The 12,622-nt window shown below is 38.6% G+C and overlaps 1 protein-coding gene across 3 annotated transcripts in view; it reads left to right on the forward strand.

The window, feature by feature from the left end:
• The first annotated feature begins 6,156 nt into the window (after window positions 1-6,156).
• The window catches only part of nsd3 (nuclear receptor binding SET domain protein 3), a 22,922-nt gene continuing 16,456 nt past the window's right edge, over window positions 6,157-12,622 (forward strand). The window contains exons 1-5 of one of the 3 annotated variants that reach the window (XM_035658193.1): window positions 6,157-6,497; window positions 8,755-9,617; window positions 10,978-11,226; window positions 11,359-11,521; window positions 11,626-11,780. In XM_035658193.1, coding sequence (XP_035514086.1) covers window positions 8,799-9,617; window positions 10,978-11,226; window positions 11,359-11,521; window positions 11,626-11,780 — 1,386 coding nt within the window. In that variant the 5' untranslated portion in view covers window positions 6,157-6,497; window positions 8,755-8,798. The remainder of the gene's footprint in view (window positions 6,498-8,754; window positions 9,618-10,977; window positions 11,227-11,358; window positions 11,522-11,625; window positions 11,781-12,622) is intronic. The other 2 variants (XM_035658190.1, XM_035658192.1) reach the window with 2 other exon arrangements.

Below are 12,622 nucleotides of genomic sequence, written 5' to 3' on the forward strand. Positions count from 1 at the left end.
ACAAGCGTAATCCATCCACGAACGAGTCGGGAGATGGTGAGCGGCGGACGACGACAGTGAGCCCCGGTGAGGTGATAAACCCCATTACGGTGATTTTAAACCGTTTTAATCGGTTCGTGCGTTGCGCGGTGTTGGGAAGCTCCGACCGTCCGCTCCTGCGTGCGCAGCCTCGTCGCAGCACTGCACTGGGAAGTCCAGCGCACTGCGTAGATGTTGTGTGCGCACCGAAGGAGATCGTAGTTGTAAAGTGGGTTACTCTGGTGTTAAAGACAAAGCAGTGCTCTTTACTCTTTTAAAAAATACAATGTTAATTTCGCCAACAGTTATTAGTTACACTACTAGGTACATTACTTTTTCGCTACTAATTAATGTAATTTTACACAAAAATCAGACTTTGAGTATTCAAAATCCAGTTTTGTTTGTAATGCAAGTAAAGAGTTGTGTTCCTTCGAACTACACAACTAGAAAATTGTGGCAATATATATTTATCTACGGGTTTTTTTATCAAAGTTTTATATCTGCATATCATATTTTGATTCGACTGTACAGATGCCCTCTCCTATTCCTGTTGTGCTATGTGTCATTGTAATGTCATTTAATTTTGATGCAAATCCAAATGGCAAATAAAGTCTAAGTCTAAGTTTCCATCTTCCAAACTAGTTTCCTCCACGATTACAATCCCAGGATGTGATTACATTGTTGGATATCCTATTACAGTACAGTAATAACAGTAATATTGTAGCCGATTGTTTTGGAGGAGGGTAACTGTAAAATGATTACTGAAATGTATTTGTAATTAGTTCCACTACTAGCTACTGGGGAAAGAAATATTATTACTGTAATAATATTACTATTATAATATTACTATTACTGTAATAATATCACTAGCAATTAGTTACTTCACAACATTGGCCACAAAGCATCTAAAGTTTAAAAGATATAAATTGAATTCAGATGTTTTATTCTACAAAAGTAATATATGTGTTTGAGTTAGAGGGAAAAAAAGTTAGTTAAAAATGTAGTCAGTAATCTAATCCATGTATCACAATATAAACGTAAAGTAACTTGACTACTTTGTGTTACTTTTGGATTAACTCAATACCAAATATGTAAATAAGGACAAGAGAAGTATTGATACGTGTGTATAATAAGTGTATTTAATAAAACAACTGAACAATGTGACCTTTGAAAAGAAGAAGAAAAATAATTTTTAGCATCAAAAATGTTTGTTTTTGTATTTTAAAATTGTAATCCTGCTAAATAATCCCCATTTTTACTAAATGTAAATACAATCTCATTATGTCTTTTTTGCATCCTGATTACAGTTACATGTAATCTGTTACTCATTTTTTCAACATCAGCCCTAGTTGCTCATGTAGGATTAGTGTGATTTATGTTTATTATTTAAAAGTGTCTGATTATTAAAGATACACTTCTGCCACAGTTATACTCGTAAAATGTTAACATCCGAGTGACCTATTTTTAAACTTCAGAACTTGAGGCGGAGGAGACGTATTTGACGGTACACACCACACTCCATGTTGTTCTTTCCCTGCTCACTTATTAATAATTCAAGAGCAAAGACCGAATAACATCAACCATCAGGGATTGGACGTATTATGTTTATCCTCAATATTATCACTGATTATCACAGATGAGAAAATGGTACCTTGTATGAAAGGGTATCACCAGCATGTGTAACATTTTTACAACTGATGTAAATAATGTAATCAGGTTGCAAAAAAGCAGCATAGATACGATAGTGTAGTATTAATTACCAATCCTGATAGTAATAAAATGGGGATTATTGAGAATGCAGCTGATTTACATATCTTTCACAGGACATCATAAACAAACAGTATGTTTATGAAGCTTAAAAGTAATTTATTTTAAGTCTGTCTTCTATCCATGTTTTATCATAAAGGTCACTAGGATTTCTGAGAATAGATAAGTTGAGGTTCGTCATTTGGAGTTAAAATCCATCAACCGCTTTATTATATTACGCGTCAGGCACGTATTCAAGAATAATCTCATCTCTTTGTCCTAATCATTTTGGGAACCACATTGTATGGTAATTGGTTAAAGATTCCAAAAGTATCACAAGTTAAGTGTATCAAATTAATCTATTTAACATTGTTATATTGTTATATAGAGATACACCTGGTCCTAAAGTTTTCACTGCCTCTACGAGTTTGCATTTAGACTTATATCTCAACCTCTAGTTCCCTCTATCTAACTCACATCATTCTACCCACATTACTAATTCAACGTTGTATGTAGATCCACAAACCCTTCGCGCGACTCACCTCTTTATATCCACTATAAACTTTTTACGACTACTTTGTGAGCACAATATGGTGTGGAACTAATAACCACTAAGGACGCTTAGAGAACCATGTCAGATTATACAGTAAAATACTGAGGACTAACTGAATTTTCTGACTTTTAGTATAAATTAAGGTTACATAATAATTATATTGGATCCTTATCCCCTAGGTAGCTTATGCTCACTGAAATTATACAAAATATCACATTAAGTGTCACGTAAGTTATATTGTTATTCGAGGTAGTACCTCTCTCTCCTCAAAGACACAATTCGGCTACATAGTTATTTTTAAGGTATATCAACAAAACTGTTATTGCTGATGCATGTAAACCACATAAGGTACCCCTAGATAATCTCAACAATGTAAAACCTTATAATCATTCCTAGGGAGTCCTGTTCCTATCGAGCGTATGGAAAGCACAGTGTTTGGAAGGGAAACTTATATAACGACTTAGATCTATATTCGCCATAAAGTGATTTGCATCCACCAATATATTATTTTGCACATTACAATTAATTCATTGGCCACCGACACTACAGGAGAGACCGGTTATGTAGCGAGGGTATTGATAGGTCAGTGTTCGAACAAAAGCAGCTCAGCCTCCTGTCACAAGATATCACAGTAACTAGATGTTATGAATATAAAAAAACCCGTAAGAATCAATTTAGTAATACCATTACAATGTATTTATGCAAGCAATTTTATGTTGTGTAGTTGAAAACACGAGACTCATACTTGGGATGATGCCATATAACAAACTAAAACTGGATTGTTAATCATCACTAAGTCTGATTTTTGGTGTGTACCCCTAGAAAACCAATATATATATCTTATTATTAATTGAAAGTAGCGAGAAAAGATTATCTGTAATGACCAATGGAGAAGATCGGTTAGAAATCCAAAATAAGACTGTGGCACGATATACAAAAAAAACCAAACTTTCAACACCTGGGGGGGTCTTTTTTTCAACACACAGACAACCCTCGTTAAAACTAGTTCAGCCCGTTTTTTCAACATCAGCCCTAGTTGCTCATGTAGGATTAGTGTGATTTATGTTTATTATTTAAAAGTGTCTGATTATTAAAGATACACTTCTGCCACAGTTATACTCGTAAAATGTTAACATCCGAGTGACCTATTTTTAAACTTCAGAACTTGAGGCGGAGGAGACGTATTTGACGGTACACACCACACTCCATGTTGTTCTTTCCCTGCTCACTTATTAATAATTCAAGAGCAAAGACCGAATAACATCAACCATCAGGGATTGGACGTATTATGTTTATCCTCAATATTATCACTGATTATCACAGATGAGAAAATGGTACCTTGTATGAAAGGGTATCACCAGCATGTGTAACATTTTTACAACTGATGTAAATAATGTAATCAGGTTGCAAAAAAGCAGCATAGATACGATAGTGTAGTATTAATTACCAATCCTGATAGTAATAAAATGGGGATTATTGAGAATGCAGCTGATTTACATATCTTTCACAGGACATCATAAACAAACAGTATGTTTATGAAGCTTAAAAGTAATTTATTTTAAGTCTGTCTTCTATCCATGTTTTATCATAAAGGTCACTAGGATTTCTGAGAATAGATAAGTTGAGGTTCGTCATTTGGAGTTAAAATCCATCAACCGCTTTATTATATTACGCGTCAGGCACGTATTCAAGAATAATCTCATCTCTTTGTCCTAATCATTTTGGGAACCACATTGTATGGTAATTGGTTAAAGATTCCAAAAGTATCACAAGTTAAGTGTATCAAATTAATCTATTTAACATTGTTATATTGTTATATAGAGATACACCTGGTCCTAAAGTTTTCACTGCCTCTACGAGTTTGCATTTAGACTTATATCTCAACCTCTAGTTCCCTCTATCTAACTCACATCATTCTACCCACATTACTAATTCAACGTTGTATGTAGATCCACAAACCCTTCGCGCGACTCACCTCTTTATATCCACTATAAACTTTTTACGACTACTTTGTGAGCACAATATGGTGTGGAACTAATAACCACTAAGGACGCTTAGAGAACCATGTCAGATTATACAGTAAAATACTGAGGACTAACTGAATTTTCTGACTTTTAGTATAAATTAAGGTTACATAATAATTATATTGGATCCTTATCCCCTAGGTAGCTTATGCTCACTGAAATTATACAAAATATCACATTAAGTGTCACGTAAGTTATATTGTTATTCGAGGTAGTACCTCTCTCTCCTCAAAGACACAATTCGGCTACATAGTTATTTTTAAGGTATATCAACAAAACTGTTATTGCTGATGCATGTAAACCACATAAGGTACCCCTAGATAATCTCAACAATGTAAAACCTTATAATCATTCCTAGGGAGTCCTGTTCCTATCGAGCGTATGGAAAGCACAGTGTTTGGAAGGGAAACTTATATAACGACTTAGATCTATATTCGCCATAAAGTGATTTGCATCCACCAATATATTATTTTGCACATTACAATTAATTCATTGGCCACCGACACTACAGGAGAGACCGGTTATGTAGCGAGGGTATTGATAGGTCAGTGTTCGAACAAAAGCAGCTCAGCCTCCTGTCACAAGATATCACAGTAACTAGATGTTATGAATATAAAAAAACCCGTAAGAATCAATTTAGTAATACCATTACAATGTATTTATGCAAGCAATTTTATGTTGTGTAGTTGAAAACACGAGACTCATACTTGGGATGATGCCATATAACAAACTAAAACTGGATTGTTAATCATCACTAAGTCTGATTTTTGGTGTGTACCCCTAGAAAACCAATATATATATCTTATTATTAATTGAAAGTAGCGAGAAAAGATTATCTGTAATGACCAATGGAGAAGATCGGTTAGAAATCCAAAATAAGACTGTGGCACGATATACAAAAAAAACCAAACTTTCAACACCTGGGGGGGTCTTTTTTTCAACACACAGACAACCCTCGTTAAAACTAGTTCAGCCCGAGTACAATTATTTTAATATTCAAAGAGATATTTCTCAAGTGTCCTGTTGCTGATGTGCGATGTGTTTTTCCCTGTTAAAAAGAGTTAGATATGGATTATTGTAATAAAGTTATAGCCGTTATAAGAAGGATATTGATTGAAGACCCTGACAGTATATATTTTCTTAATAAGCTTCTTGTAGCTCATAGCTCAGTTGTCATCAGATCATCACAACTGAGCTACCTCCATGAAGACTGTAAAATGTGAGTTAAACCTGCAGAAGTAAATGGGACTTGAGTTACGTTTTTTAAATCAAACTAATATTTTCAAGATAATCTCCCACACTCAACTTTCCTGGTGCTTTAAATAACTACAGCACCAATTCATTTAGTCAATAATATCCAATAACCTTTGTGGTGCGCAGTTACACCAACAGCCTACAAACATGTGTGTGTCGGTGTCGCGAAACGGAGGCGGAGTGAGAGGTCTCCTGGTTTTGGCTCCTCTCTGCTCCAGATCAGGCGAGGAGGCTATAAAAGCCAATCAGAGCCGCTGGTGCAAACTACAGCCTCTGCATCGCGACTGGAAATAAAGAGCATTAAAACTTATTATTTAATCCCAATCCTTCACCCTAGAACAACACTATTAATATATGTTTACATTTATTGTATAGACTTGTTTCTTGTTTTACATCCTCCTCCTCTTCCTCAGATTTATTGTGTAGATTTATATTACATGTATATGCTGCTGCACTCTTTCCTATTAAAAGCACATGAGGAGTGAACTACACATCCCGAGGTGCTCCTGATAACCCCTCCGGTGTGTGTGTGTGTCTCTATTGGACTACCAGGGTGCTTTTGTTGAACCGGAGGAAGAGGGAGCTAGAGATTATTATTAAGAAGAAGGCTGCACATCGGAGAGGAGGGGGAGCGAGAACTGAACATTATCTGTCTGTAGCAGGGTTTTCTCTAAATGCTCCGGCAGCCTACATTGAGGAAGAGCCAAGCTTTGGGATTGGGCAGCGAGCAGATAGCGTAACACCCCTCCTCCCTCTCAGTAGAGAATTGCGTTAAAACGAAAAAGGAAAGGCCTGCGCTTTATCTATATTACGGGATTTTTATTTTTGATTTTTCCCCCTTATAGATTAAACGAGGAAGCGTTGCTGGCTGGTGTATGTGTTTAGAATGGGACCCGCTGAAGGTACTGGCTGTTGTTTTTTTTGTTTTTCTTTTAATTTCCCTGCATGTCTCGAGTTCGGCATCTATACAATCTGTGCAGCTCTTTTCGCTCTCTCCTCTTCACAGATAAGCGTGTTTCACCATGGCTGCTGCATGTTGTTGTGCCCCCCTGTACTCCTCCTCCTCCTCCTCTTCTTCCTCTTCTCCTCCCCGCACCTCTTTCTCCACACCGACCGCTTTTCGGCCGTGTGTTTCTCCCCCGCGGAGCCGATGGAGGTTTTAATCACGGCAGACAATTTGATTTAAAGGGGCAAAGGCAGCCATATTGGGCAGTGGAACGTTAGCCTAGCCAGCGTTAGCTCGCTTTTTTTTTTTTTCTTTCATCTCGTTCCATGTGTGACGCGCACGAACGGAACACTGCGAACGTTCGGTGGCGCGTGCTTGGAGACAAACGGTCGTGTCCCCCGTGCCGTGTTCGTTTCACCGACCGTTAAAAACGGTTAACGTCTCTTCTGTTCTGAGGCTTTTGGTTGCCAGGCAGCTAGCTCCGGGCTAGCATCGCAGAAAGCTATAAGATCATTCAGTGAAAACATGTTTGTCTGCGCAGTCGTGTATATAATATAATATAAAATATATATATATATATATATATAACCACACAGGCTGTAGCTAAGTATTAATGTTGACCACAGCGGATATGAAACCCTAAAATAACACCACAAGTCGATATATGTGGCCAGTGACCGTTAGTTGACACCTTTATGCGTGTTTACATCACCGTTATCCACCTTTGGGCAACGCTGAGCAGCCCGAGTCTGTTCAATTCAACCACAGCCAGTGTACTCACTGAGCAGCCGTAACACTTTAAAACCGGATCAATTAATCACTAGATATTTAAATTGTCAAGTTAAATAAAGAGGAGCGGGGAAACTGGACACTGGTAGCTGCTCTTTGTTTTGTTTGGGATAGCAGGCCACCATGTGTTTGTGTTGATGAAGTTAAAATAAACAACTCAAAAATGATCTATAGTTTGTGGAAAGAGGCACCACACAGATGATTAATGGCTATCAATGAGGAGGCTGTGTAAAGTTATCAGGCAGAAGCACAAACTGGAGTTTGTTTTCTGTTTTGAGAGCAAGTTTAAGATGTGTGATGGTGATTTTGGGAAGTGGTGACCATAAAAGTCCACTTATTGTCCACTTATTGTCCACTGGTATCTAACATCCAGACAGCACTGTGGGTTTATCGCACTAACAATCCTTTTTCTTTACAGATTCATTTGTTGAGTATTTCATTTTCATTTATCTATAAAATTTGGGGCAATCGTCTGACAGTCCAAAGTTACCACTATATAAGTCTTAACAAACCACCCAATAATCACATTTGAGAGGCAGGAAGCAGTGATTTTTTTTATTTTTTTTGCCAGTTTTGTTTGAAAGTGATTATGAAAATTAATCTACTAAATGTTTCCGCTCTTGGGTTTATTAGGAGCTGAAGTTGGATTGGAGAGATACTGTATGTATGCTCTGGATGATACAACACGTCACATAAAGCATAAAGGCCGCTGATAGGCAATTATTGTGTTTAACGCACATTTGTCTGTAAATATCCACCACTAAAGCACAGTGTTAAATCAAATTGTAAGAGCAGGTGGTACGTTTTTTTACAAGACCATTTTTGAATTATTGGTTTTATTGTTTTAACATTGTCGATATGAACAGGAAAGACCGAATATAACATGCAGCAAACGTCCCTCGCTGGACTCAAAGTGGGGATGTCGTATTTATATTTTATGCATGCATGCATCTTACCTACGAGGTCACCGGGAGGCTCCGGTCCTACAGTTTTACCTTATCTAGAGGCTGTGGTGTACAGGTTTATGTACATTATTATTATTATTATTATTATTATTATCATTATTATACATTTATGTTTAATTAAATTACCACAAACCAAATGACACACGGTGAACCAGGGGTTAGGGTATTATGACAGAATAGGAGAACTGGCTGGTTTCTGGATTCTGTGGATGAAATATTTTGAATCTGTCTGCAGTCGGCACTGTATCTGATGCACATACACGATGCGTAGAGAGTGGCAGAGTACATCTGATACATGTCAAGCTGCTGCTACTTCGTGTTCTGTCATTTCTTAGGGCTTCGTAGAGAAAGATGATCTTGAACAAGGTATTTGAGTCGTCAGCACGGTGTGGAGTTGTTGCAGTCATAATGATCTAATCCTGTCTGTGCCTCATTTTAATTGTATACGTCTGCCAACAGGTCCAGTCAAAGAAAAAGACAGTTAAGGATGCAGGAGCCCAACAATGGATTTCTCCTTCTCTTTCATGCAAGGGATCATGGGAAATACAATTCAGCAACCCCCTCAGCTCATTGACTCAGCCAACATCAGACAGGAAGGCACCTGTGACACCGGCAGTGACCCGGGCGAGGATGGTGGACCCTCCTACGATGCTGCCCTGGATGCAGAGTTTTCCTACCCGCCTTCGGCCTCGGAGGACATGTCGCAGGTCTCCAACGGCTACCCGCCGGGTCTGGGAATGTACGAGCCGCAGGCCAAGTTCTCGATGTACTCGCAGTTTCCCAACGGCTCGGCTAACGGCTACGGGGCCATACGGAGCTACGGAGAGCACGGCCTCATGCCGGGGGAGGGGACGGTCCTGAGAGGTCCTGGCCTCCACGAGAGACCTTTGTCTCCTGTGTCTCCCCCTCTGCCCACACATCACCCACACCTCCACCACCATCACCATCACCATCTCCCCCATCACCACCACCACACACACCACTTCCACTCAAACCCGCCACATATACAAACCCACCCGCACCCACACAGTCCTCCGCCGCCGCCGCTGCCCTCCCAGCACCACTTGTCCCAGACGCCTCACATCATGACCCACACTCTCCCGCCTCCTCCCCCATTACACCTGCCTTCCTCCAGTCCTCCGCCCTCCCTTGTGGACAGTACCCCTTCTTCTCAACCCTCTCATGCCCCGTCCAACACCCCCGGTGGGGTGCTGAAAAAGACCAGCTCTCCAGAGATCAAACTGAAGATCATAAAGACGTATCAGAACGGAAAAGAGCTGTTTGAATCTGCGCTGTGTGGAGACCTGCTGCAAGAACTGCAGGTAATGCATTCAGATACACACACACACACACACACACACACACACACACACACTGTTTCTATAGCATAGGAATGTATAATCTTCTGTATGTTATGAAATTTAAAAAACACGTATACTTAATGTTAAAGCTGAAATGAACAGTTGCATAATCAATCAGTCAATCAACAGAAAAGTAACTGGCAACAATATTTGTTCATTGTTTAAGTGATTTTTCTTGAAAAAATACTAAATATACTTTGGTTCCTGCTTCTCACATTTAAGGATCAGCTGTTTATCTCAGTTTTGTTTCATTGTAAAAATGCAGAGGACATTTATTTACTAATATAAACAATAATAAACAAGTGATTGATTATTCGGGGGAAATAATCTGGAATTAAACTGATTATAAAAAATAATCCTTGAGTGGACAAAAGTTCTCAACTCAAGGCCCACTTATCAGCTTTTAGACATATTTCACAGTTTTCATCAATGTGAGCCTCTTGGCTTCTTCTTGCTGTGCATGCACATTTTAGGACTGCAATGTTAATCTCAACTTTATATTTATTTTTAAAACCTTAAAAACTACTCCTGAAGGCATTGTAGATTAAGTCAGACTTTATACTCAAGTTAATTAAAAGAGAGAAAAAATATCGTAGTCTGAATCTTTCTCACACTGTTTATAGATAACTTACATTAGATAATACAGTTTATTTATCTGAGACAATAAACATAAAGAAAGGACTGAGATGTCTGAGGCGTTGCACAGAGACACTGCAAACAGCAAGATTTAAACTCAGAACAGAGTAACCAGAAGTATAATTATATATAGTTAGTGCCTCAACTAATAATTATTGAATAAACAATTACTTTCTCTTTTAATTAATTACTTGTAAAAAAAATAATTAAATTACACGTTTCTGGAGTCCGAGCTGCCTGTTTGTCCAAACAATATTCCCTAACCCAAAATGTACTTTTATATAATCTTTACTTTTTGTCAGCTGGAACCAGCATCGTTTGTTTACCTTGAACAATGATCCATTATCAAAATCATTGATTAATTTTCTGTCAATAGATTAATTGACTGTAAAATTCAGCTCTACGTGCTAACAGCATGTCTTACATTACATTACATTACATAGCAGTGTATATTGAACAACACAAAATTACTTTTTAACTCTAATTTGTCCAATTAAAATTCCTGAGGAATTGTTACACTGTGAGCGTCTTAGTTTACTTTTAATCATATTCTAATTAACAGAACTTCAGACGTGTTTATCTGAGGAACGTTTGATATCAGCAGACAGAGAGATCCATTTGTGTGTTACTAAAAGCAAAAAAAAAGAAGAAAAGATAACTGATGTCCTTTTTCTATTTTACTCAGAAGGAGTCTCAGAAGAACGAGGCCGCTCAGATGCAGCGCAGACATGAGAGGAAGAAGGAGAAGAGGAAAAAGAGTGCGAGGCTGCAGCTGCAGGTCCAGGAACAGAGTCTGGACGAGAGCCAAACACAGGCAGGTACCACGGGCCAGACGGAGGACATCCACATCCAGCCCCAGCCGATAGAAACACCTCCAGTGCAGACGGAGAAGCCTCAGAAGACCGTTATCAAAACTGAACCAAAGACGCCGAAGGCAAGGGCTCAACTGTTCGCTCTCCGTAGTTTGAATTCTTTGCACACATATCACTGCAGATTACCGTAAAGACACAACAACACACTTTTACAATCCAAAACAGAGCGGTGACTTGTCTGTGTTCACGTTTAGGTTCCGAAGGTCCATCATCCATCAGTGATCCAAGAGACGGGCTTCTGTAAGGAGTTTGTGATTGGAGATCTGGTGTGGTCCAAAGTGGGCACCTACCCCTGGTGGCCCTGCATGGTCTCCTCCGACCCACAGATGAAGGTCCACACTCGCATCAACACCAGAGGTACGAGCGCACGTGCACCAAAAATCACTCCCAGTCACTCACACGTGTATGGAAGTGGAAGCACAGACGCCACAGCTTGTTTTCCTTCCTCTGTGTCTGTGCAGGTCACAGGGAGTATCACGTCCAGTTCTTTGGCAGTGTCGCTGAGCGGGCCTGGATCCATGAGAAGAGGATAGTCATGTACCAGGGGAGGCAACAGTTTGATGAGCTTCAGGCTGAGACTCTGCGTAAAGCCTCAAACCCTGTAGAGAAACACAAAGTACGTATGAATGCATCTAGGAAATATTATCAGGCTTTATATGTGTTGTTTTTCTGTACACCACAGATGTATGTTCAAAATGTGTGCAGTAAATAATTGTATGGGATTAGTAAAGAGGCAATCTCATCATATATAACAGATATAGAAAGGATTACAACAACAGATCTGTAATTGTATTTGATCCATATCGGCAACACTTAAAAAAACATTGTTCTCCCATAATCAGGACATTGTAATTATATAGAAGAGTCTCTGTCCTGATGATGAAAATGTGCTTTAATAAGACAGGGACAGCAACTGTCAGTGGCTGTGAAAGAGGTCATTTGGCTCCCAAAAAACTCTGTTGTAAACTTACTGCCAGTGCGCTGTTGGTTAAGCTATCGCGTGCCAAAGCTGGCCTACGGTTCCTGAGCCCTGGATTACAGTATTAGTAGAAGTGACACCTGATTTATTCTCGACTTTTAAGATCAGTCATGAAACAGTGTAATACAGTTAAAATATAAATATATCTTATCAAGAGATTTTTCAAGAGCACCTGCCTGTTATTTAAGCATGGTTATGTATCAGTGTTTTATTTTCAATATACATTTATTTATATATTTATATTTTGAAAGAATAATTAGCAGCTCTTTAGCATTTTCTTGTGACTTTCTATCAGTGGAAGCATATTCTCAGCTGTCCTCTCCACAAGAAGAACTTATTCACTGTATAAATGACTTAATGGAATTTTATTTTGTTAACTCATTGGATTTTGACACTTTTATAAAACATCTGTGTTTATAGGACACGATGTATTTTCCTTAACTCCTGTACATTCTCTAAATAACTCGCCAAATTGAAGG

Source organism: Morone saxatilis, unplaced genomic scaffold, assembly GCF_004916995.1.
Source record: "Morone saxatilis isolate NCDOM2014 unplaced genomic scaffold, NCSU_SB_2.0 Contig16, whole genome shotgun sequence".
In the NCBI taxonomy this organism is placed as follows: Eukaryota; Metazoa; Chordata; class Actinopteri; family Moronidae; genus Morone; species Morone saxatilis.